Genomic DNA, 27,676 nt, shown 5'->3' with positions numbered 1-27,676 from the left:
TATTCAAGTATAAAGCAGTTGCACAAAATGCTCCCAAGAAGAGTAGCTAGATATAAATTCATGCAATGACAATGTATATTGGATACTGTTGAATAATTTAGTTTCTGAATGAGTTTAGTCAGCAGTTTGTTTAGTCTTTTAATAGTCTATTGCCTACCTTAAAGACTTTTAGTTGAAAGTTCTTCAGCACAAAGGCTTTAAACTGATGTATTTCAAACCTAGCTATATGCTTACTGATTTTAATTGTAATTTGCCAGTGAAATCAGTAAGACCCGTGATACTTTACTGATTCTGAAGTGGAGTAAAAAATACCCATTATCTTCATATTTAACTTAATCTTATATGTTCCTTGAAAATGCAAAACTCTAAAAAAAATACTGAACACATGCACAGCATTCCACAGGTTAGCTGTCTCTTATTTTGTTTGAGACCTATTCTTAAGGATTTCTGGCACTGGAATTTCATTATCAAATACTGCAAACAAAGATGTGAAACTGTCTTGCCTGACTAGGGTCTATGTTACTGAAACTCTGTTCAGATCCAAATATTCTGACTCATAAAATCCTTCCACTTTAAAAAAGAAGATCTCATGCTTTCTGCTTTGTAAAGGGATCCCCTGAATCTGCAACGTACAATAACTCTTAGTGGTGCTCAAGCTACTGATATTCCAGACCAACCCCAATGACTGTATCAGATGGGACCTTGCTTCTGCAAGACTATGCCACGTGTAGCACAGAAGATTGTACAGGAGGTAACTGATGATAGCTCAGGTATTTGAAATTGGCTGGAACAATAACCCTGCAGCTTTGTCGCAGATAAGCTTTGATACTCCTCTAGCAATCAGAAAAAAAAAACCACCACAGAAATGAGTTTAGGACGATTAAAAAAATTAAGGTATCAGGCAATAAACACAATTCACAAGGAAGTAGAAATTATTCTGTGACAAATTAATCTTTCACAGGTAGGTTCCTCCCTCACAATGCCCACACAAACCCCTTCAACAGCCACTTCTAAGTCATCATTTGACTACTCTGAAAATGCCTGATCACTGCAGAACTCATGGAAATAGAGAGTTATTATGATAAGATCTCTTCGGGAGACAGATTGTTTCCTGAAAGAGATGAGACGAATGAATGTCATGTCCTTCTAGTTTTCAAGTGTGTTGTTTTCCAGGTCTTGCTCTCTGAATTCAGGCACAAAATTGAGATATAGAACAATGCTGTGTGGGACAGCATGACAAATTTCAAAACCAGCAAGAAAAACTAGGTAATTTGAGTTCATCCCAACATCACATCTCTTGTATCTGCAAGTTACTCGGTCTGCCTGGTGCAGTTGATGCACATAGTCATAACAAGGAAAAGAACAAAGCATGTCTGCACGTTCATGAGATCCAGCCATCAAGCTGGATCTTGCTCCATAAAATCAGTCTGTTCACATGGTACCTGCTAGAGCAGTACACAAACACCAGCCAAACCTGTAGATGTTATGAGTGAAGTCTTGAAACCAGCATTAAATATGCATGTATGATTTAAGATCTCCAGCTATCCCCATACTGCCTCCATAGGACTACACTTTTTTTTTTTTTAAACTTGCCTGATAGGTGATGGCTCCAACCAACTCTAGAATAGTGTGAACTGATATATTACAGCTTTCATGATATCCTAGTTGATGCTGCAGGCTTTACATGATTTCTGACGATGTCATCCAATCTGCATATGGATTTGGTACCTTCTCAAGCGTGCTTCCACAACTGATAGATATATTGCAATGCTTGGCTGTCTGGAAAATCCTTTTCATCGTATGTTACAGGCCATGCAGTGAAATTGCAAATGGAATACTTCTTGCAGGCTCAGAAGGTGGCCAGATGACTTGCAAGTTGGAAAGCTGTGCACAAGAAGAGTTTGAAAAATGGGAGCCCTGAAATGAGAAGGGCTAACAAGAAACCTATGGATTTCTTAAATCTCTTCAAATGTAGACACCTGACAGGATAAAGCTATCCTACATTTCAGAATGAGGAAATACTATGAACAGAAGCATTTGCTCTTGAATTCTGCTGTGTCATCATCTACGGCTCCTAAACAAAGAAAACAAGGCCAATTCTGATTACAGTAGACTCTGAGGAGGGACCAGGAAGGTACTGCAGAGAAAATACAGCATGGCAGACATCATGTTTAACGTGGTGTCAGAGCACTTGGGGAGCAGAGCAGAAAAAGGCAATGCTCCGACCCCACAGGGCTGCTACCTGTGCTGTCAACCCTGTCTTTGCTCTCCCCACAGTGTCAACTACCAATTTTGGGGCAGAGATTTCCTTACTCTACCACAGAGAAACTAATATGAGAGGGAGAGAAAACATGAATGGGCAGCAGTGATATGCACATGACCAGCCACCTAAGTGGCTGGTAAGATGAAAGCCATGTCGGACTTTCTACCACCGCTGGTATTTGGAGGCATCTTCTTTTCCCTCCGACACTGCAGGAAAGTCATGAAGCTCCATCCGATGCCTCTGCATGGTTGAGCATGCTCCTTCCTCATACCCACCTATGACACCAAAAGTGTAAGCATCTGCCTCTTGTCAAGAATCAGCAGTTGCCTATACTGTGGAATGTTAATTCTGTGAAGAAATGGAGTCTGACTTATCTACCTGATGACAGACTGTTCCCATGGTTTTGGTGGGATGAGAGAAGAGTGGAGGAAAGGCTATTGCTTTATTTAGATCTGGTGAGATCGGTACAGATAGCTTCAGAAAGTTCATTTCACCTCCTCTCTTTCAAGCTTTGTGCATCCTACAGAAAAACTCAAGCACACTGAGTATGTGCAGCAATCCAAAACAAGAAACAGACACACTTGTGCCCGTTTTCTAAAAAAAGAAAATTAATCTGTTACTGAATGGATAGAATTTGAAGCCTCGGGTTGAAGAGCCCTGAGCAGGAGATAAGGGAAAACATAAAAATGGTATTACAGAGGAGTGTGAAAAATGTCAGTACTTGATCTAAGAGTATTGATATAATCAAAAATCAAAAGAATCAATTCAGAAGTTTGTAGCAATTTAGCCAAAGCCTGGACAAGAACACTAGCGCAGCTGTACTCTGCTATAATGGGAGGTGGCATGTAAATAAAGAAAGGGCAGTAATATTTTCTCCCCTTTTTTACTCTTGTACATGTAGATAAAGAACACATTTCCAGTAATAGCAATTTGACATACACTTAAAGAACATATAAAACTCTTTGTATGTATTCAGAATATGCAAAATAAATAATCTTAAAGCTGCTTACAATTTGTGCAGTAATTTTACTGCAATCTCATCTGAAATTACCAGAGATTGTCTAGGTTTTCGCATCCACTTAGTTTACTTAATTGAGTAAAATTTGTTGAGATTATTTGCAGGATTCAGAAGCCCCTCTGAATTTATATAAGTTATGCTTTTCTTAAAGTTACTGAAAATGTATTTTTATTTGTATATATATGCCCACATACCTATACTAAAAAAAAAAACAAACAAACCACGATATCCAGCCTTTTCAAATTAGTTAGTTTGAGAAGGTAAAAAAGGCAGAGCTAGGAAGTTTGAGAGAAAATAAGATTATGCTGCCCATTTATAAGCAGGAAAACAAAATCAGAGAGGTGAAGTAATGTGCAAATGCAGAGACAGCAAATTAGTGACCAAATCAGGGTTTCATTGCAGAATCTCTGACTTCAAAGCAAATACTTTGAAGGCTTCCCACATGTAAAGTTCAGAAGAAATTGATAAGCAGAACGAAAGTCACGGAGATTGGAGTTTAGCCAAGCTAACAGTTGCGCTTCAGTAATTAGAAGTGATCAGGACACTGAGTCTAACCTGAACTCACAGCAGAATACTCAGCACTGATTCAGTACTAAATTTAATGGACATAATGAACCATTATCATCACATCCAGGAGTATGGTACATTTTCTTTGATTACTTCCACAGACTATCCAAAACTCAAGACCACTTAGCTTGTGAAGTCTGATGAGAGCGCAGCCTGAGGTAATACAGACACAAAAACAACTCATAAAAGATTAGGCCAGGCTTGATTTAACAGGGAAAAATAAAGTAGGACAATGGAAGAAAAGGTTGTGTTTTGTTTTGTTTTTTTTTAAACAGTTTTTGTTATTGTTTGTTTCTTAAGGCAAAACAGGATAATCACACATTTTGCATAAAAATATATTACCCTGTCTGTCTTTTATATAGGTTCTGGAGAGGAGAACCATTGCTCCATAAAAGCAGAACCAGAGAGTATGATTTCTTTTTTGGATGTGACTATGAAGTATTTTTTCCATATCTTTTAGTGCACTGTATTCAAATTCTACTTAAAAATGTTTTAAATCACAAGAAAAACTGGATTTTGAGATAATCAATATTACCATGTCACCTAAATGGTTACTTCAAATCCATATTTTGAATTCTGGGATAACCAGAATAAGAAGAGAAGCATGTAATCCAGTTCCCCAAGAGACACTGTCTCTTGAATTTACAAAGCATAAATATCTTTCTCACTGAAAACAAAACAGAAATCTTTGAGTTCAATTAACTCTCCAGCCTCAACAAAAATGCACTGCAGTAGATTCTTTTTTAAAGGAATAATTTACCAGAATTCTCTTTAATGCTTTTTTCATAACATTGAAATACCTCAGAAAAGAGGATAAAAAATTCAATTGTGTCGAGCTGATCAGAGGAACAAAAATCCACTCTGAACAAAGGTAAGCCGATTAACTTTTTCATAAAAAATCAATATATTTGATACTGCAAAGAACAAAGAACTTGTAAGAAAACAAGAAAGAAAATAATTTGTGGCTTTTTTAAAAGCTAACTGCTAACTAGAAGTATGTGGACTCTGTACCATATTTTCAATATTGTTATTGTTTAAATGTGTTCCTCTAAGTCCCAGAAGTCAAAGATGATTCTCTGGATAAGGAGAATGTTATCAATGTACGCAAAGTGGGCACTTGAGCATTTTCTGGGTAAGTTCACTTAATAGTTTTAAAAAAGGTAAGAATTTGAACTTTTCAAAAATGTAGCTAGGCATTTGTAACATCTCAAACTGCATTTCAAAATGTATATACATGTCACAGAGCCATCTAAGACACACTTGACAAATAACGCCTAGTATGGGGACTCCAACATTATTCTAGTTTAGGTAATGTTGAAGAATAGCTATCTTCCATGCTATTAAACTTTATGAGCTCCTAATTGCAGGCAGCAGACAAAAGAAATATTTTTACCTAGTGTTTATGAACCCAATTAAAACGCTGTTACATGCCTACACCTAGATTGTGGTGTAACCCACTTTTTAAAGACAACAGGTCCTTGTCTGCTTGAGAATTGGCCTTGATGGAAATAAGAACTGTAACTGCTAGAATAACAAGAAGAGTGGTTTCCCCCATGGACATGAAAAGTATTTCAGCCTTTTTCAACCAGTAGTTACAGGGCTCTGCTGGCAGGTACAGCCATCTTCTGGCAAACTAAAAAAAACCAGAGGTATGACAACTAAATAAAACTGCCTTTGCAACATCAAGATGGCAGAAAGAAATGACATTGCAGTCACCCTTGAAGGTATAAACTTCTGCAGCACTGGGAGTGGGTAAGTATCCTCACTGCCCTGTGAATAAGAAATATATGACTTGGACAGTCAGGTGAACTTAAGGAACAAGTTGCCAACAAGCAACACTTAGGTGGAGCAGTCACAAGTCATTCCTTCCACGCTGAGAAGGCAGTCACTTTGACTTTGTTTGCTCCCTGTATGAAGTCAAACACTGCTGCATTTTTTTATGCCATGGAGATTGTTAGATAGGAATAAAAACAGGCATATGAACTCTCCCCTTGCTTGCTTCTACTACTAGCCTAATGGCCGGCAGATCCCAAAACATTCTCATAAATTGCATTCTGGGGTAAGACAGGAATACTCTTAGACATTCAAGAGATTTCTGCCTTAAAAACAATACTCTTACAAACTGCCTTCCAGAAAATCACTAGCACTGTATAAATTAAACCAAAGTCTTCTGAGGAACTATCAGATCCTGAAACCTTTAATATACATTTTCATGTATATGAGGAACTAATGTTAAATTAAAACAAACTAGCACAGTTATTTGGCACCTCAGAGCTTTTCTTTTGGAACCAAAAAGCTTGCAGCTATAGGTTCTCCCCACTCCACAGTATTCCCTGCTGTATTTTGACGGAGCAAACTGCAATTTTCAGTTAAATACAGAAAGGAAATGAGAAGGGCGGGTGTGGGGGGTAAGTTACAATTGCAAAAATGTGAACCAATTTGTCTATCCATCCATTACTTCTCTGCAATATCTACACACCACAGGACAGATATAAATTCAGCAAAAGGACTGGTGGAACAATTCTAGGGCCAGGATTTCTGGTAGGATCCCCCATCATTTTGCAGCTGCAGACAGAATCAATGAAAGACAGCTGAGGCAAAACACAGCTAATCCAACAAGCAAATGTGAGTCTGGGAACAACGGACTTCTATACTCAACCCACTTCTGTATCAAGCCTTTCTGTGAATTTAGTCAACATTCTCTATATTAATTTGATTTTTCTGGGAAAGTTTTTCAATAGCACTTATATGATTTAGGAGCACAAGTCCTATTACAACTCATGAGCATGTGAGCTCTAAATCTCTAGGGCACTTTTTAAAAGTCTCATTCTACCTGTATAATGGAAAAACAATCATTATTTTCTGCCTTCTAACTACACTGATACAAGGACTAAAAGGAATATCCAGTACTGTCCCTGCACGAACTCCTCACTTTTCCAAGGCTCGAGAGGCTAAAACAACCTTATCACGACTTCAGGTCACAAAATTGAGTCTAATGGACCAATGGAAGGAATTAATTTTGGAGCTCAGGACCTTTAATTGAGAGCAGATGGTGCCTAGTCCCTATAAATTTAAAGACTGGGGCCTGTTAACAAAAGCATCTAATCTCATCTCAATTGCCATAAGCAGCCAGGACCCAGCAATATTGAGTTTACAAAACAATATAACAATCTCCTAGAACTCCACTGAAAGCAAACGAGCAGCAAAGACAGTTAATGAAAAAGACTTCATGTGTTCTGCAGCTAAAGTAGTTAAGGGAACGAGCAGCAGAATTCCCCACTGAGTTCAGTTTTTAAACAATTTTAAATAGATCTCATAGAATTTACAGCAATCTCGCAATGAAGAACTTAGCAGCTTGAACAATTCTGGTTACTCTACATAGACAGAGACCAGATACTATCCATTTAACCAAATAGTGATGAGAGAGGCCATTCCTTTCAAAGTCACTGGGACCTAGATATCTTGGAAACTTGGAATATTAAAAAAAAATTTAAAGATTATAAACTGTCTTGATACATTCAATATCCATCTTCAAGAGCAGACAGAAAAATCAGCCTTCTCCAATAACTATCTTTTGCCAGAAAGGATCTTAGACTTCTCATTTCTGCTACAAGTGACCAATATAGTTTGGTTCAGTGAAATCCACTACAAAAAGAAATCTAAGTTTTGTACAGAGACAAAGCAACTCAAATTCTTTCTACTGTCACAGGTGCAGACTGAGACTCCATAGCATTAGTCATCAGCAATTATACAAGACATTTTATTCATAACTATAAAGCAGTTTATAGAAATATTACATTTATAGAAAACCAAGCTACTGGGGAAAAAAAAAAAAAATCACTCTCTTTCTGCAGCATACAGTAGGTCAGTGTCAGAATGTGTAACACCAGAATAACTTTCCTTTGCCTATGCTCATGACTGCACATGGTTTTGCTATGGAAATGTTTTGGAATTTCTAGGTTATTTGAAGAAGAAACCAGTCTTCAACCCTGTATATCTAGTATGTAATAAAACTATGGGTATAAACTGTGAAAATAAAACTGTTTAAGAAAAGGTCTTGTAAGGATAGCCATATATATGCATACACAGCCATACACACACATTTATACATTTATTTCACCACAAAGGACAAAAAGCAATCATAACATAGTCAACCAGAGAAATCAGCCTGTTGTCAGTCTTTATTCTGTCGTGGCCTTACAATCCAGAACGAGGGTTGCTCAGGTCAGTTGCTTCTTTTTCTGTTGTGAATACCGTACCAGAGGTAGAAGTGCTCACGTTTTGTCAGCAGCTACAGTAACCCCAGGGAGGGATTTGCCAGCCGCAGCACAGACCTGGCACAGCAGCTGCACAGCATCTTCAAACTCCAAGAAAACTCTTATCTATTATGGATGCTCTTATAGAAGATATGAGAGACATGCCTCTTAACCATTTGCATATTGATAATTTAGTCCATAATTAATTTACATTGTTCCCCCTCATCTTTGTTAACTTGATGCTGTGGGTTCACAATTGTGAAATTAAAAAAACAAATTAAAAAATCAAAATAAGATATTGATAAGTATTTTGCAAATTACTATGGACTATATAGAAACCTGGACTAACCCACAATGATTATAGCAGGCACCAAAGACCCTTCCACTGAAAAGTTTCTAATGTGGAGTGAAAAAAAAATAATTATTCTCCTTGGTTTCAGTGTGCCAAAACCACACTTCTCTATAGCATACAAGTTAAAACAACAGATAACTAAACACAAAACCTATATAATATGGGAAGAAAATGTTATACCAAATGAGGGGTGTGGAATAAAAATCAAACCTCTAGCTTAGCAAGCATTTCTTTATTTGAGATTTAAGAAATTATCTTCTTTTCACCTTAAATCAAGAAAAAAAGCTTAAATTTTTCCAACAGATCAGGCAGCATATTATATAGACCAAAAAATGTTCTGATCACTTCAATTCACATATTGCTTTAATAATTATAAAATTAATTAATTTTCAAATTTGACTTGAAACTTAATTTCAAACTGAATTCTGATCTGTATCAAAATAGAATTTTTTATCCAGAAAACATCAAAATAAGTCTTTACATGGGTTTAATAGAGTTAGTTTTAAAGAACTGTCTATTCCAAAAGCCTTTTCAGCTTTCCGTAAAAAAAAAACCCAAACAAAACAACTTGACTAATTTTCTCCAGCTGTTATTTGACCAGCATACAAAGGCTGTCACCTATAATTGTTACTGATACTCTTGACAGTAGCACAGACTGTATTTACTTTAAAGTTGAAATGACATAAATATGTCATTTCTCAACATGATATATTTAATTTTACAAATAAATTCAATTAAAAATCTTATTTCAAATCAAAATTAGTTGAAGATTAAAAATACCTTTAAAACAACTGAATAAGCCTACTCTTTATACAGATTATATAGGTATTATTTAGACTTTACCTCTATCATTAATTTGGTTTTGACTGCTGAATATATTATGGTATGTGTATGTATATATGTACACAGCCCCCCATATCCACATAACTATACAAGAATTAAGAAAGCAGTGGCTGAGAAATTTGCTTTCAAATAGCAACAAACCAAATGATCTCAGAGCTCTGATTTTTTTCCCTCCTTTTTATTCCAGTGATAATTACGTCAGTAAACCTGATTCAGCAAATTTGATGCTCTCTAATTCATTAATTAAAACAATATACTGCTACCACTGTGATTTTTCAAGGACATCAAAACCACATTCCAAATCAAAACAGCAGAGATCATCAGTTTATAGATGTGCAAAGCATGCTTTGCTTTCATGGCAACTTCACAATTAAAACACAACTTAAATGAAAGAGAATTGCTTTCTTAAAGATTTCCTCGTGCAAGCACGTTCAGAAGAACACATATTGTTTAGGGGAGCTGAACAGCAATATTTCTATATCAAAACTGAGGACAAAAAAAAAATTGTGAGAAGTTAACAATTTCCAATTAGAAAAAATCCCAAGATATAATAATCAATATTAAACTGCAGAGCACAACATTTTTATAGACTTCATTTTCTCAACATCCTTCCTGCCTATTATTTTTTGGGTTGAATAACACAACTGACTCACAAAAAACAAAATCAGAAAGGAAGTTAAGAATTTCTTTTATCCATCCTCTCTGACAAATCAGGACTGATGGGAACTATACCAACATTTGATAATTGTTTGGAAACTAAGTTAGATGATGAAATATTTGCATGGTCCCCAGCAGTCTCTTTCACTGAGTTATCCTCAGAACACCATCGTCTGAGCTAACTTCTACTTTTTGGTATTTGCATTGTTTTCTTCTCGTCCTATTTGTCATACGTGGCCTTTATAACAGAAGCAATATATAGAAAGAACATGCTAGGCGCAACAGTCTGAATTCTCCCAATCTCTTCTAGTGTTCTGTGTTTAAAACTTCTGATCATTCTTGTTATCCTTTCTCTAGGCTTCTAGTTGGCTGCTGTTCTCCTCAAAATGTAGTCCCCAAACCAGTCACAGAGTAGCGCAGTACTAAGATTGTATCAGCAGCACTGTATACAAAGACATATTATAAGGTTGTGACAGAAACCCTCCAATACCACAGAAAACTACACTGACAAACAGCCACTATGACCTTCAGCTAATGGCTACCCAGGAGGAATATAGAAACATTTCCTGGACATGCAGCAGCAGGGATAGAGAACGCGAAGCTCAACCACAGTTGAGAAGCCCTACCCCTGCAGAGGAAGATGGAGCTGTTAGGCACCACTTATACAAGCTGGGCATACACAAGTCCAGGCGACCAGACAGGAGGCACGCACGGGTGCTGGCAGAGCTGACCAATGTCACTGAAAGGCCACTCTGTGATTCCTTGAAAAGGAATGGCAATGGAGGAAGGTTCCTGATGACTTTTTAAAAGATAAAGGTCATGTTATCTTCAAGAAAGGCATGGAGTGCTTTGGGAAGTAGAGGCAGTCAACCTCACCCCAGTCTCTCAGGGAAGATTATGGAACAAATACTGCTGAAGTTATCCTTCATATGCCTGGATAGGGCTCCAGGAAAATAAAGTGACAGGTCTTTACCAAAGGCAAACCCTCCGCAAACAACCAGATTGCTTTCTGTGAACAAATAATTGTCTCAACAGACAAAGGAAGAGCAGTGGATGTTGGTTTCCTTGACTTCAGCAAGGTTTTCAACATGGTCTCTCATAGTATCCTGGTAGCTAAGCTGTAAAGAGATGGACTGGATGGGTGAGCTACAAAGTGCAGTTTGTGGACAACTGGTTGTACGAAGAGGCCGAAAGAACAGTGTTTTGTAGTGCAAAGACCAACTGTTGGCCGGTATTGATGGCATTCCTCAGGGGCTAACACTGGGGCTGATGCTGGTTTATGTCTATATAACATATCAAGAATGTGTAAGATGAAATGTGCCCTCAGCAAGTTTGTGGATGACACCAAGCTGAAGAGAGCAATCAACACACTGCAGGGCAGGACTGCCCTTCAGAGGGATCTCATCAGGCTGTAAGAATTGGCTGAGAAAAACTCATGAATTCCAAAGGCAAAATAACCTCATCTAACAGTAGTAGCTGGGAGCCTGCTAGAATGCAGCTTTGTAGTAAAGGGCCTGGGGAGTCGACGTGGACAACACATTCAGCAGTGTGCCCTTTCAACAGTAAGGCCTAACAACATACTGGGTTGCATTCAGAAGAATGGAGCCAGCACACCCTGGGAAGTGATTAGTCCCTTTTATTCAGCATTTGAAGACCACATCTAGAGTACAATACTCACTCAGTCTGGGGCTTGCCAGTACTCATGCAACATTGACAAACTGGAATTAATTCAGTGGAGACTGACCATGATGGTTAGAATGCTGAAGCATACAACTTGAGGAGAAGCTGAGTGAGCCTGGAAAAGGCAAAAGTTGGAAATCTAACTTTGGTCTTCCACTACCAAGGCACTGGTCACAACTGCAGCAAGGGAAACTCTGATTAGTAATAAAGGGCAAGACAATTCACAATTAAGTAGGTTAAGCACCAGAACAGCTGTCCAGAGATGATGTGGAATCTCTCTTCCTGTAAATTTTCAAAACTCAACAAGGCTTTGAGCAATCTCATCTAAATTAATACTAGTCCAGCTCTAAGCAGATGGTTGAACCACATGACCTCAAAAGGTCCCTTCTAAGCTGAATTATTCTATGATTTTCTAAAGGACTGTGATTCAACCACTTGTCTTTCTCACATCTGAGAAATTTGATTAATCTCACATAAATGTAGGTCTTTGCACTTGAATTTACTGAACTACATTCTTTCATGTAGAATTACTTCTCCAGCTTTTATCCTGTCCTACAAAGTATATATGATTTTTTTCCAGGTTACAACATTCTATTTGCATTATCCAAGTCATTAAGAAAATCTTGACACACTCTGTGAGGTACTATTTGATTCAAACTGCCAGTTCATGAAATACTGACCGTCATTCTTTACCAATTTTTTCAATAAGTTGTACATTTATCTTACAATAATGAACGCAGACCCCATGTCTCTATTTGTGAGTATGTCAGGAGTGAGGTAGTGTCAGAAGCCTTACTAATATCAAGATACCTATTACTGTTATCATCTGCTCCTTTTTCCTTTTCAAGGATTGGCTTACTCTATCACAGAAGAAAATAGCCATAGCTTGACGACTCGTTTAGTACAAACACATGCTCATTGTTATAAATAATAAACTTTTTTCTTTTCTAGGATGTTTCCCCTCTAACTAATTAGGCAAGTTCCTCCTACTTCCCTTTGCCCCTTCTGAAGTTGTCCGGTTTGGTTTTGCCTTCCAGAACCATATCCATCATCAATGATTTCTCAGACATGAGTCATAAAAAAAACAGAGGCTGTAGACACTCTATAAATGCAGGACAAATTTTATTTACCTAAGTAACCCCTAATCCTTTGTTTAATAATATAAATGTTAGCTCTGTGATCAGTTACTCAGGTAGCAAATGCTGAAACAAAAACAACCAGAAGAAAAAATACCAGCACTGTTACCACTCTTCAGAGTTAAGTATAAATCAACTCCCTCTTTTCCCTCTTCTTAGCATTCATGTTTCTGTAGAACTCTTCACTTTTTTGCTGATTATATCTCAATTTTATTTCTATGCATGGACCTCCCCAATTTCATCCTTTGTAAGCTCCTCCTCTGAAATTTCACCTTCCTTCTATTTTCCACAAGGTTCTTCCTTGAAATTCAGATCTCTGAAGAAATCCTGAGTTATGACAGTTGGTCTTTAAACACCTCTTTCACCAATCCTTAACATTAGATGAATTTATAAGCTTAACAGCAAAGAGTGAATTTTCTTCTTAGATTTGTTTTTCCTTGCAGACCCCAATTCTAATTTTATTGCTGTCAGCTGAGAAGATTTGATTGTTTCCAAAGAGCCTCATCCTCTGGCCTGATGTTTTGTACCAGACTCCCATCATGAAAGCATCAGTAAGATGGCCCTTTGGAATCTCATGCCTTTTTTCAACAGCAAGTCCAGTGACACTCAAACCTCTGAAATCCAGGAGATCCCAAAAAGTTACTGGAAAAAGGTCAGCCCAGCTGTTCTCTCTTTAGCTACCACTAGCCAAAGGAATTATCAACCTGATTTTCAATTGCATTAACAGTGAATGCTAAGAAGTTTTATTGAAATATATCCACAGAACTACAATCATAACATAACAGAATCTGAAAACTGGCATAACTCCAGAAAACTTGTGATAATATTGCAGAAAACCAGGGATGACTACTTTTGTGTATGGATTTCTGTTCCACATGTCTGCAACCAAAACCAAATTTGTATGCCCGTTTAGACATTAAATATTATTTCAGAGCTGACTTCTGTCAACAGTGAAACAGACTGATTTCCTGGTCATTGAATTTCTTAGCAGCAAAGCAGGATTTAAGAGATACTGGCATGCTTAATGAGGGGTAGATAATTGCTAGATGGAATACTGTGGGAAAGAGTGAAGAAGCTGTAAATGGTGGTATGGCAGTAAGATGAATATTAATACATCAGCCATGTGGCTGGTTTTAATCAGTAGGCTCAGCATTTGACTAGTAGGTACCAAGCAGCTCCTATTCAGTAGAGTACATCTAAGTCAAGTTTTGCCTTAGCGTAAAGAAGGATGTTAAACAGGTGAAAACGTGTAACGCTACTTCCTGAATGATGTGCATTATTTAAGAATGCAGAGTTCAAGTATGTTATAGATGTACTGTGTTAGAGAGAACAGATTTAAAATGTCTTGACAAGTATCTTACCAATGTATTTCTTGGTTTTCAGAGATCTGAATGCCAGTAAATTCACCATTCTGGAAGGACAAGAGAGTATTAGGTTCACAAGAATGCCATCTTCAGAAACTGTCTGAAGTTGGAGAGGAAGCAATCAGGTGCCCACGCAGCTGATAAACTGGTATTTTTCTCTTTACAGAAATCCTCAGTAACGAACATTCTACCAGCAATATCTACTCTCCTGTATGTATGAAAAATAGGTCCAAGTTTCAAATCATTTATCTAACCAATTCAGAATGACAGCCTGAGGCCATGATCTCATACACCTCTCTCCGTTTCTTCTTTTTATTTTGCTACATCCTGATCTCCTATGGTCTTCGAACAGACCCCCATCAGTGCAAAACTTTCACTAAATAAGAAAATAAACCCCCAAATTCTAGTGACATCAGAACTATTTTCTGTATGCCCAGGTAGTCTTTGTGGCTGTGGGCAGAGTCAACTATGTGGCACACACCTATCCTGAGTGCCCAACTCTTTTTCAGAAGCATTGTCAATACAGCTTCCAAAGGGACAAAAGGTGACATGGACTTGTGTTAAGTCTTGAGTGACTTTCCAGTCACAATCATTGCCACAGGCTGAGTTTCAGGCCAGCACAAGAAGTGCATACAAAACTGGTTATGTAACTTTACAATAAAGAACTACGTTAAGGAGCTGGACTTTAGGAAAGAATTTCCTCAATTAACTTTCATGTTTTGTTTATTAGCTTTCTGATGTCTCATGAAGTTAGGGATTGCAGTTTAGTGGATTTATAAGTAAGTGGATTTTAAGATACCTTAAAAATATATCGACCCTTTAAGCAAAAGGGCCATTTGAAGCCTAACTACAACTTCTAGTTCATACTCTGCTGGAATATTTATCAAGTTTAAAAGACAAGCTTTAGTAATCTTAGAATAGCTTAGCAACATAAAGTTACTGACAAGCATGTAAAAGATGGGCTGCTTGTATTTCAAAGACACAGCTCCTAGAACAATTACTAATATAAATTTCTTGATGCAGCATTTACGAAATAGCTTGCAATAGGAATGGAGAAGAAAGCTTGAAGAAAAACATGGGTGCTTAGTGTACTGCAATTGATACATCATACTGTACGTGACACTGGTATGTTGCCCAGATTAACAGATGCAGGTCCTCCTTCAGGGAGGCTGACATGACAAATATCTCGGAATATGATGCCTAGAGTCATATATGGAACTTGAATGAGCTCAAAGAAAAATATTTCTCTTTGGAATGATTTACTGAGCAGCAACCTAAAATTTTGGTGTGAGAATACAACAATAAACCCTGTTTGATAAATAGTTCTGATGTTTTCTAAAAAAAAAGAAAAGAAAAAGAAATAATCTGCTGGCATTCATGGTACGTTATTAGTATATTTAAAATTCTGCAACTTAATCATCTGTAATGTCATTTGTTTAAAGAAACTTCTAATCCTGCCAATATTACCCACAAATTTAGGTTGCTTTTGTAGGATCTTAGAAACGTAAGGTTAAGACCTTGACAAATAAAAGTTAATATCTTCACCAAATTATTTCCACATATTCATTGTAATTATGGAACACAACCTCGAGTTTTGCCTTCCTGAGTGGTATTCAATCCACAACTATTTCAGAAGCGCAAACACACACAACAGTTACAAGGAAGGAAAGGAAATCACGTTTTGACGCCAAGCTTCTCTTCTTGCCTAACTGGTGAGAAAGAAAACCCCCAGGTATGTTCAACAAATGGTTAATCCTGAGTTCAAAAACCTGTAGGCTAACACAGTTCTCATCATCATGAATAGTCCTATTAACTCTAATAAGGTCTGCTTATGATGATGGGCTATTTGAATAGTGAATAGTTTTACTGGGTGAGCAGTGGGATCACTCAAGAACTGAGGCCTTTAGGTGACAAAAGTACAACGTGGTGGTGTGCTCATCATAACCTGTTGCTCTTTATGTACCTTAGTAATCATGCTGCATAGAACTGCATTTACCGGTAAAACAGTTCCATCCAAATTCAGTCAGGAAGCTTTCACATGCAGCAAAGGGGAACACAGTACAGAGGACTTGCCGTAACAATAACTTTGGTTTCAAAGCCTTATCAGATTTGTCAGATTTTAACAGTATACTGGCATAGCTATTAACTTCAGGCCATACCTTAACAAAACTTGCACCTGCAGTTTGGTCCTTTGATTAGAGCACCTGTGCCTGACAGGACGCTACAGCTTCCCTGGCTTTAAATTATATTTTCTATTCTACTGTGAGCATTTAACATACTGAGTTCCAACTATGTGTATAAAATTTTTTCTCAGCCAAATCTTCCATGTTCAGTGGAAACAAAAATTCAGAGAAAAATGCCAAAGAAGATTAAGCTTTTCACCACTTCTGTAAAATCTCCACTGAAATGGAGATCCATGACATGGTCCAAGTTATATATGTTTCATAACCCTAGGGGACTCTCAAGCCATCAAAATTTCATTAGCCTCACAGCAGTCCCAGTACCTTCTTAAGTTGGACTGCTGGCCTCCCTATCAATAAATAAATCAACTGGAATCCTTTTCAGTGACTAAATTCTACTTTGAAGTTGTATCAAACATCAGACGTTCCTTGCACAATTTTAACCAGTGCAGAGTAATGTCTTTTCTAACATATTCAGAGTCTTCTCACACAAGAAAAAATAAAACAAAATTCTAACTTTAAGCTCATAAAAGATGTTCTGGCATATTGTAATCAGGAATTTTGCTTTTTTAAAAAAAATTGTAAACATAAAGTTTGTAAAAAAGTATGCCAAACCTGTTGTACTTCTGAAGCAGTCACCTCTTTTGTAATGTAAAGATAGAACTCTCTAAGGAAATTGTGCGTGTGTGCGCGTGTATAAGATATGTATTTTCAAGTTTATTAACTTAGGGTTTTACAAAAGACTCAAGAGAATCTGTTTCAGCATAGACCTTTCAAAAGAAAAATCACAGGACTGCTCAACAATTTATTCTAGATTGCTTTGCAGCTGAAATACCAAGAGTCATCCAACAGAAACTCCACTGCCGAAAGGAGGTAGGTAGGCAAGTACTCCTTTCCTCCTCTTTGAAAACCTGCCTCTAACTTAAAACAAAATTTCCAAGCATGAGACAAGACACCTGTGAACACTGAGAGCTGTCTCCTCCAGTACCACACAGCATTAAGTCCAACACAAAAAGGAGGATCTCATCTGGGACAGCTGTCTTGCACAGGCATCTTTACTTAGGACCAACAACAGAGGAAAGACAAGTATGAATAATAACCAAAATACAGCTTTAGTTTTGTCTTCTTAAACTGAAGTTAAAATAATAAATAGGTAGGACAAAACATTATTGCTTACAGTTTAAAATAAAAATGCCTTTTTATAAAAAAGGATTGCAATACATGCACACCTAACATTACTGTTTCCCACAATGTGTTACAACTATTGCCAGAGGATAGAAATAAAATTGCTCCGAGTTTTGTACAGCTGAGCAAACAGGTTTAATAAATTAATAAAATGACATTTAGACATGCAAGTAATAGCCATCACTAATTTTAATTTTTACCCATTTTTCTTTATCTTTTGAATTTGTCATATAGAAAGTAATGAAGTTAATAGAACAATCATTTTAATTCTAATAAAGCTGAAAATATTCTGCAAATAAAAAGACGTTAAAGACAAAATGTTTTCTAAGATTTGTACATTTAGCATTTAACACCACATTAGGTTCTGTTCATAACCTCAAGTGGAGGTAAAAAAATTTCTGAAAAGCTTTAAAAAGGAATCAGTCAATTGTATTAACCTATTTTTGCTTAAACAGTAAGCCTTAATGTACAATGGTCATACATCCTATAAAGCTGTTCAGAAATATTTTTTTTTTTGGTGGATTTTAATTGCACAGTAATCTAGTCCCCCAGGCACATCAAAGGCCACATGGCCCTCTTCCCCACAATTCCAATTGCTCTCATCAGCTAGGAAGTTTAAAGCACAATCAAATTTGTTTTCCAATCACATGAGCCCTGTTAATAAGCTATTCTTTGTGCTCATTCATCCATTCTAAGGTTCTCAAACTTCTCTGAGATGTCTTGAAGAAGAGTTTAAAATGAAACCTTTGACTGCAAGCTGGCCTTGGGGATCGACTTTATCACCACTTGCTTAGTTGTTCCTCAAAGGGTAACAGGTGACATGGTCTGAGATAAAACAGAGCTAATCTTTTTTGTGATTAAACTCCTTCAGAATTACAGCTAAAACATCACATGCAAAGCTTGAATTAGTTAGGACTGATACTGAATATTGACTTTTCTGTGAAGATGAGGAAAAAAAAAATTCAAGGCTATTCCTTTGATGACTTAAAATTATCGTGTGTCAACCATAAACAGCAAATAAAACATTGATTTATATATGGGCAAATATGTAAAAACTTACCATTTTCACTGTCGGACTTGTTTTCATGTTCGGTATCAGTCAGAGTGAGGGCTGAGTTGGAACGGCTCGACAGACAGGAACTGCGCCCTGATTTGACCCCCCTGCCCCAAAGTCTCATGGCATGCTCTGGAGACATCACTCCTTCATTTTCAGTATCAGCATCTGACCCTGCACTGATAGAGTAACCTCTGTGGGGGAGCCCCATTTCCGCACAAAATGCCAGTCCTCGACGAGTTGCTGGTTCACAAACTCCTAACTGCCTTAGGGTAAAATTCTGTCCTGATTAGGGGAAAAAAAGATAACAAAAGGTGAGAATCTTTTTTAAGATTAAGTAAAAACTCTTCATGTGTATAATTGTCTCATGTATCACACACAGGTGTTTTGTCAAAAGTCCGTATGTATTACAATCAAGTGGATCCTTTTGTCTCCAGCTCTCTGCGGTGCCCCTTTTCATTCATACTACACCTTAGCACTGTTTTGTCAACTGCTTAAACACATCAGAAATGCTCCTGGGTAGGAAAGAAACATAACAGAACCTGCAAACTAAGAAAAGCCAATTCCACATATGAAAGGATTAAAAATAAATGACGAACTTTTAAATTTTTATTTCATTTTATTTTTCAAAGCGTGAAAGCAGTTACAAGGTCTTTGTCAGGATTATCTCTTTTTTTGTGTGTCCTGGTTAGAGGCCAAAACAACAGGCTATCTTCCCCATACAGATGTCAGCTAATATGGCAATGGAAAAATTAAATGGGAACCAAACTCACTTGGTCTTTTTTGGATCTCTCTGCACTACTTTAATACACAAATATAAACAAACAGGAACACGGGCACCCATTACCTGCAAGGACTACAACAAAAGTTGTTATTTTTTGTGTCTCTATTTTGAGAAACTCTCTATGATTTTACTGCTGAAGCAGAGTCTGCATTTTAAACAAACCTTTAGCCTCTGTTTTGGGGCAGAGCAAGAGACATAAGTGAATCCAAAATGATTGTATTAATAAATTAGGTGTAATAAATTTGTGACACTTCAATAACTTAGTGTCTAAATTATGTGACACTCAAAAATGACTGCCTTTTTAATGGCTGTGTCTTCATCCTACTTTTATGTCCATAGATTTAAGACATTTTATGATATATAGACACTTGGCAAGCTCATTTGCATGCCTACACCCATAATGCTTTTCCACCCTAGTCCAGAGTTATTTCATAGCTCTGGGAACAAATTAGAACAAACATTCAATTTTTGAATCTGACAGGCATCCTAATTTTTCTAAAATTAGTCATTTAACATAAAACCACATTAGTAAGATAATTAAAGCTTATAACACAAGAAGATCAGAATCCTATCAATCAGAAAGTAATACAATTTGCACAAGTGTGAATACAGACGTGTAAAGAATTCCTGAAATATTAAGAGTTAATGTCCTGATCACTGACTTGTTTTAAGTGAGTCAATTATTTTATTGCTGCAGTCATATGAAGCTGTTGCTGAAAGTTCCTTCACAGTCACAACCATAAATGAATTCTGACAACGACTTTCATAAATAATGAAAATCAGCTACTACAATTAGGTACAAATCAAACTGTATTTATTATGCACCTGTAAATAAATATTTGAATGAAAATACAGCTGGGAAGGTAAACATAAAAGGAGTAAACGTATCTATGACTATGTCTGAAGACTGTGAAGGGTATAAGAACAGGGGATTACCATGCATGCTGATAGTATCCTCTCATTTTTTAAAGCTATCCTGTCATGTGAATTTTCACATTTTGTGGGAGTTGAAACTAATCAGAGAAGCAAACAGGCCAAACAAACCACCCAGTGATAATAAGGTCAGAGCTGAAAGTAATAAAGGCTCTAAAATGGTTATTATTTTACATTTTGGTAAATATATACTAAGGGTAACAGTCTAGAACACGAGTTTTATGTGTTTGGTACATTATTATGTGACTCTACATTTTCAAACATAAATTCAGAAGCAAATACAGGAGAACCCCATGTGCATGTGTGTATGTATACAGGTGTACCTACACACACACGAAGCAGCTAAGGTGTACACACAATTGCATCTTATTGGTTCTAAGAACAGCATTTTGGGAAGCAAAATGGAAAGAGGTATTTTTGACCAAAGACAAGGTTACTTTAGTCAGTAACAAAACTGCCGTTGACTTCAATGCTACAAGGAGTTATGCTTATGGTCCCTGTAACCTCAAGGTGATGAGATCTGGAAATGAAGAAGGATGCAGGGAGACACAGATGCTGCCTCCTTTGCCACAATTAGGCCAGATGCAGTGGGAAAGCATCAGACCTGCAGCTTCTCGGCCAGCCTGCACCATAGAGCCCTGTGCTCACCCCCCTGCCTCCCTGCACTCAGAGAAACACTCAGGGCGACATCTGTGCAAACACATCAATTTGAAGAGACTATCCCTCCCAACCCCCCTTTCTTTTTAACCCCTTAAGTAAACTATTCTTTTTAAGAGAAACTACTTCAGGCATTATATAACAACATCCTCCATGATCACTGTCTAGGAGGCTCAGGCTCAGGCACAACATATCACCTTTCATCTACTAATGGATGTTATTATTTACTTTAAGGTTACAGCAGCCTGACTCCACATAAAATATTTTCTTCTTTTTTCTCCTCTTACGAATGGTAAGAAAACCAACATGGTATGTCACAGGGCCAAAACAGAAAAGGGGGACAGGTTTGTATATTGCTCTCTCATCACATTCAATATATTAGAGCTTCTCACTACACTGAGAAGTTTTACAGCATAGCCCAGAAGTGTTGTAACAGCTTTAGAAACACGAGGCTAAATCATCTTCTGAATTAAAGCTTTCCTAAGAGCTTTACTAAGCGGATTGTACTCCATGTAAGTCGCCCACACAGATAAAAAAAAAACAACACACCAAACCACAAAACCAACAAACCAAACCAAAACACAAAACCCAAACCAAAAAGTTGACATGGAATAAGATGTATTCGTGTAGGAATTTATATCCCAGAGGAAATCATACATATGTGATACAAAAATTTTACATCATCTTAAGATTCCTGAACAATGAAAACAGGAAGTCTTACAGGACCCAGGGGAAGCTGAACACAGGTGGGATGCAGACCTAGTGGGCAGCAGAACAGCTGGGGGCTTTTACCTGATAATGAACCATACTATGACATAAAAATAAAAATTGAAGAGGAGGTTGTAGGAGCTCAGTGGAAAAAAAAAAAAAAAAAGTACAAAGAGAGGATGTTCTTCTTGTGTTCTTAGTTTCTAATTAACCTTCCCAGAATTACTTCAATGTGAGGGATTTAATCATTGGTTTCTTACACTATACACACATTTGCAACTTCTCCCACTGAAAATAAGTGCCTCAACAGTTCATAAAGACTTAAAAACAACTTGGTAATTGTAATGAACTAATTTCTGAGAAGAAAATGTAGATACAGAATAACAGATAAGCGTAATGCTCTGTAGGATTTTTACTTTCCTTTAAAATGTATGAAGGGTAAAATAGAAAAAAATAGACACAACGTTTCAAGGAGACTTGTTCTGGAGACAGCTTTGGGGGTTTTGGACTATTTGTGATGATGTATCATGAATTTAGGTTTTAAAAACCGACAATAATGATGTTTACTACCACTCTACCACTGGTATTGCATGTCTCTTGGCTAGGATTATCAGTTTATGGGTGGTGTAAGGACTGCTGACACCCTTCACTTGTACAGACAAGAACAAAATTAATGTAATAACTCTAAAATAATTTTCAGGAGCTTGTGCAGCAATCACTGTTAAAAATATAGCATTTGCAAACAGTAACAATACACATCTACCTGTTAGGTTGCAACCACTTTCTCTGTAAGCAATGATTCACATAAGATTGGTGTACCTCTTTAACTACATTAAATACACACAAAATGTATACCAACATAATTGCAATATATATATGTTAATATACATAATTATTAGGTTTTTTAAAAGAGTGTGTGTATATACTTTTCTGCCAGAATCACGCAGGTTACATTGTCAAGATGTGTAAATAATTTTTTTTAGTTTAATCAAATACTATATACAAGTTTGATGAATGCAGGTTATTTTGGAAAGTCAGAAGTTAACAGCCGCAATTAAATGGAAATTTGCTGTACTTGTGCCACATTTGTTTCTCTGGCCTAAACTGGGGAAATTACTCAGAGACATCCAGAACAACATAAGCTTCAAGTTAGAAATGGGTTTCTGAAGAGGACTACTGAACAGAAGAAAAGGCCCCATGGTTCTTCAGCTGCCAGTCTTTGCTCTAAGTTGGATCTATACTAAAAATATACCCAGAGATATTCTCTTAAAAACCATGAAAAGGAGAAGGAAACAAACAGAAGGAATGAACAAAAAATATCCAACAGAGCATTTGTCAGCATCTCCAGACATCAGCACTATCCTGAGTAATTCATTAACCACTGATAAGTCAAGTCAGGTTTTAGCAACAATAGACTATTTTGGAAAAGAGAAAAAGAAAAAAAAAATCTGAAAAGCCTCCAAAGCATCTGCCTAGTTAGCAGAAAAATGCACCCACTCCCCTACCCTTTAAACCAGAGGAATTATAGTTTGAGTGCCTTTGCTGACCTTAGTTCTGTCATAACAGGATTGACATAGTACCAAAAAGGCAGAGGCCTCAAACCCTTCCAAGTCCATACTCAAAATTCTGTTTAGTTTGGCTCTTGCTTATGTTTCTGATGAAGTTGCATGCCAAGTCTGCTGTCTCTGCATCCTTCATTACTTGTCAGTCCCCCTTCTAATCTATTCTTTCTTTATATCTTGACTTCTATCTGCTAAAACACCTTCATGCCATTCAAACATCAAGTGCATTTTTCCTACAATCACTCTGTGGTAATGCATGACAAAAATACCTATATTAAACTTAGAAGAACTCTGAAACAACTAAAGCTATACAGATGCAAAACTATGATCGTGGTCCCTAGGAGAACCCATCTTCTCCCTTACATCATCTCGATTCCATACCTAATTCTGATTAAAAAAAAAATAAAAAAATTAAAAGAAGTCTCATTTATTTAGAAAGTAAATGAGGAAAATTTTTTTTTCTTATGTTTTTAGTTTTTGTCTGCAGGCTACTGCATACAAACACGTCCTCATAATACAATGCTTATCATATAAGCAGCACTGATGTCAAACTGTTACTGCAAGGGCCATGCTGTTTCCTGTTATTTCGATATGGGAAAAGTACTTACTTCCTTTTGTACCCATGTTTAGACATTATATAATGGGAATGTTTTTCCTATTTGTAGCTCCTTACCTGGAGCTCGTTCTCAATGCCTCTAATACTTTCTGTAAGGCCGAAGCCAGCACACAGCAGCACCACATCTTTGAAATGCTTCATCATGTCTGTACCACCAAGAGTTCAAGGCTACTGTCCTGATTCAACAGTACCTTGCCTTCCTAACTCATACACATGACAGCTATGAAGGAGTAGCTCTGTTAACTCCAAACTGGCTGGCCTATTCACTTTAGAAATTCCTAAAAAATACGAAGTTCAATTATATGCTAGTCAAAGATGGAAAAAGGAGCTTGCTTTTATATAACAACAGGCATCAAAACTGTCCCTTCTGTTCTCAGGGCACTAGCTAGTCATTACAGGACCACTGAGAACATGGGGTAGATGTTGTCTTCCTAGATGATCAGCAGAGATGGACTGGGTTAGCAAAAATTCCATGCAACCCTATGGGATTTTAAACATCTAATTTCAAGTGTCAATTCTAGCTGGTTTCTTACAGAAAAATATGTAGCTTCTCTGTAAATAAAATATCTTTTTTTTCCATTTGCTGGGGCAAGTACATGCAGCACACTTTAAAAGGTTGTTCTTTGTAAGGAAAGGTCTTGAGACGAAAGACTTAGAAATGGAAGTAAATGTACAATAGGATAACAAATTTGCTGAAAATGAAAGGACAAATATTTTTAAAAAGAAAATAGCTAAATAGACGCCTTGGATGCTCTATAAAACTCTGATAGGAAGTGTACAAATGCTGTCTTCCGAAGTCAGAATGTGAGATGGGTAGAATACAGTTACACAAAAGAGACAATGACTAATAGGTGTGAAACCATCCATTCTGTCACACCAACTTCACAATATATTTACTAAAAATGACTTTTCAAAGCTGTACTTGCCGAGTTCTGTTTGCTAGGATGCAAGAAATCACAGCAAAGACCGACAAGTAACGGGCTTTGCCTATGTTAAGATTTTTTCTTTCTGATTTGGCATAGTATTTTGTTATTACTTCAGCCTGATTTTCTCTCTTTTTTTTGTGAAAATTATCTATGAAATTTAAACCAACCTAATCTACAATATCACATTTTCTCCTGTTTTTAATTCCTATGCTTTTTTCTTCGCTCATCACACCCTTCTTCCTTGCCATCTCTTAATCTCTCTTTCTTGACCTTTCTACTCCACTCACTTTTCCATCTTAACCTCCTTTTCTTGTGATTATCTGATTTAGAGGGGAGCTGTAAGATTTGTATGAAGGTTGCTTCACCAATATATCCAGTAAACTACATAATAACAAACAGCATTAAATTATATTAAATCTTAGCAACCGCGCACATAATTTTCAAGTGCTCTTTATTCTGAGCAAACATTAACCACACAGTTTTCTCATTCCTTATGTGCTTTCAAAAGCGTATGGGGAGCTAAGTCTCAGCGACTTCTGAAAGAGTTAGTGCCAGATACTGTGAGTTCCCTGAGAAGACTCAAAACCTGAGTCAATTCTAGGAAGAAAACCCCCATACTCGCTTTTATTGGTGGGAAGTATTTTGAACCTGATATTTAAGCCAGCCACATATTTTTACTAACATTAAACTACAGAATCACAAGGAGACACTGATTGAATTGCTAGTCTGGGAAAATTTTTAAGAAATAGAGCAGAATCAATGCAAATGAAACATGATATCTTCCTGCCATTGGCTTTCCAAATTACAGTTCAAACATGCAGTATGGGAGACTCATAATTTTATTCCCTGTTAGGCTTGAGGGTGGCAGGGGATCCTCAGTACTAATCCGCAGACTAGAACGTAAGAAGCACTTCTTAATCCAGTATAAGGATAAAGTACTGCTCATCAAACCCTTCTGAAGTTACCGCAGAATAAGATTAAAGCCAGCTGAAGACAATTTCACAATTGCAGAATTCAAAGCTTCAAGCTAGCATCAGCAATCATGTTCCAGTAAACAATTAATAATTTAAACATAACGCTTCCAAATTTTGAGATTTTATATAAATATCTGGTTTTATGACTGCAATTACCTAATATACGAACTAAATTAAGAGACACAGTTGTCCAGATCATGGCCTGCAAGGAAAAAAAAATTTAAAAAAGGATTCTGTGGACTTAAAAAAAAAAAAGGAATACGACTCCATGAGTAGCAAGGAATACAAAGTCTGGATTATAGTCAGAATGCCAGTATAGATATTTTAGGCCTCTATCTTAATCTTTGGATTCTGGGACCAAATCATCAACATCTTAGCATCCATTTATTGCAAAATATGAATAAAGCCTAAATTTGATAGATGTGAATAAAATATGACCCAAGGGTAAGCAATGTAGAGATGATGGATATGCACTCTGCAAAAAGCCTACAACCACAGATCTGACAGGTATGAACTGCCACATTAAGGTCAGTACAATGCTAATGACATGACATACGGCTTGAAGTGGAGAAAGGTGAGGAGGAAGGAAGCAGCATGAAGAGAAGCACCCAAAATAGAGCTCAGGCTCATTGCTATTCCTCCATATGGGGAGGAGAGAAAACTCTACTGTTATTTCTGCCTTTCCACAAGGGAAAGGCATGTGTGCCACCACAAGTGAGTGGATAGACCCACAAAGGGATATTGTCCCATAGCATGTTGTAAAACTTGATTAGTTCAACAGGCTCTGAACTGGTATAAAGAAAAAAAACCCAACACACCTCTTCAGAGTAGCCCATACATTCCATAAACAAGTATCCCACATACATGGGAACCAGCTCTGTAATGCATGGCGCTCAGACCATTGTTACAAGTAAGTGCAAGAAACAGAGAATACAGACCAAAGGATTTCAGCAAAAATTAAAACATCTTTTACTCCTTCTCTCACTCACACCTCCCATCATACCCCCCCAAAAAGTGCTTCTATTCTGTAAACTCCCATAATGAATGTAGTGTAGCATTGTCTTAATTTAGATTTTCTAGCAAAATGTCCATTAGGCCGAGGAAAGAAAGGATTTATGACTCAGACATATTCATGGCACTGTAAAGCAAAAGAGAAGAGGCAAACACGTTCCCTTGGCTTTGCCATTTCCTCTTTTGGCTTTAATAAGCTCGTAACACTGAGGATTGGCTCTCAAGCCACTAAGTTGTGACATTTTACAAAGCAATTTCAGAAAGTATCAAGGAACTTTCTGAGGAATTATTCCTATTTTACATCTCTGCTTTGCTTTCCGCATTTATTTGCCAGTGATGGAATAAGCAATCACTCACAGCTTGGCCTACAACCCTAAGCACTGAATCGATGGACGAGACAGATGGGATTCTTCGGCCTCTTTCATTCCTCCTCTCACCCCAGCTCTAACTCCTCACTTTTCTAGCTTTATTCTCTCCACAGATGTTAACACACAGAAGTCACCTTTCATAGCCATGCATGTGATCCATTTATTTCCCCAGTCCTCAGTTTAGTTTTTATTATGAACACGAGCAGCACATACATCTCAGTATATGAGCTACAGAGATACGTAAGAGCAATTACAGACCCTTTACAGTATCTTCCTTTCCAGGAGGCTGAAAGTCCTTGTGAAGGCCCCTTGCTCACCTTATAAATACTTAATCATTATGATCAAGAACTTAATTCTCTTATTTTGCAAGTGGACTAGTCAAAGACAAGGTTTTTGCTCTGTGGACCAAGGCTACGTAGAAATGCTTGATCAAGCAGTCTACTGCCAATAACCAAGGTTGATTTTTCCCTGGAGAATCACAATTGCCCTTTGTTTCCAGATCTGTAGCTCATCTACAGACCATGACCCACAAGGGGCCAATTTCAACTAGATGAATATCTTAGAGAAGTGTGCGTATCACTG

At 37.2% G+C, this 27,676-nt stretch overlaps 1 protein-coding gene across 8 annotated transcripts in view; it reads right to left on the bottom strand.

Moving 5' to 3' along the window:
- The window catches only part of TENM3 (teneurin transmembrane protein 3), a 419,436-nt gene that overhangs the window by 284,810 nt on the left and 106,950 nt on the right, over nucleotides 1-27,676 (bottom strand). For all 8 annotated transcript variants that reach the window (XM_074905787.1, XM_074905788.1, XM_074905789.1 and 5 more), the window contains exon 3: nucleotides 18,562-18,840. In XM_074905787.1, coding sequence (XP_074761888.1) covers nucleotides 18,562-18,840 — 279 coding nt within the window. The remainder of the gene's footprint in view (nucleotides 1-18,561; nucleotides 18,841-27,676) is intronic.

The sequence above is a fragment of the Athene noctua genome, chromosome 4, assembly GCF_965140245.1.
Source record: "Athene noctua chromosome 4, bAthNoc1.hap1.1, whole genome shotgun sequence".
Lineage (NCBI taxonomy): Eukaryota > Metazoa > Chordata > Aves > Strigiformes > Strigidae > Athene > Athene noctua.
Note: the sequence above shows the minus strand (reverse complement) of the source record. Positions and strands in the feature narration are given on the sequence as shown.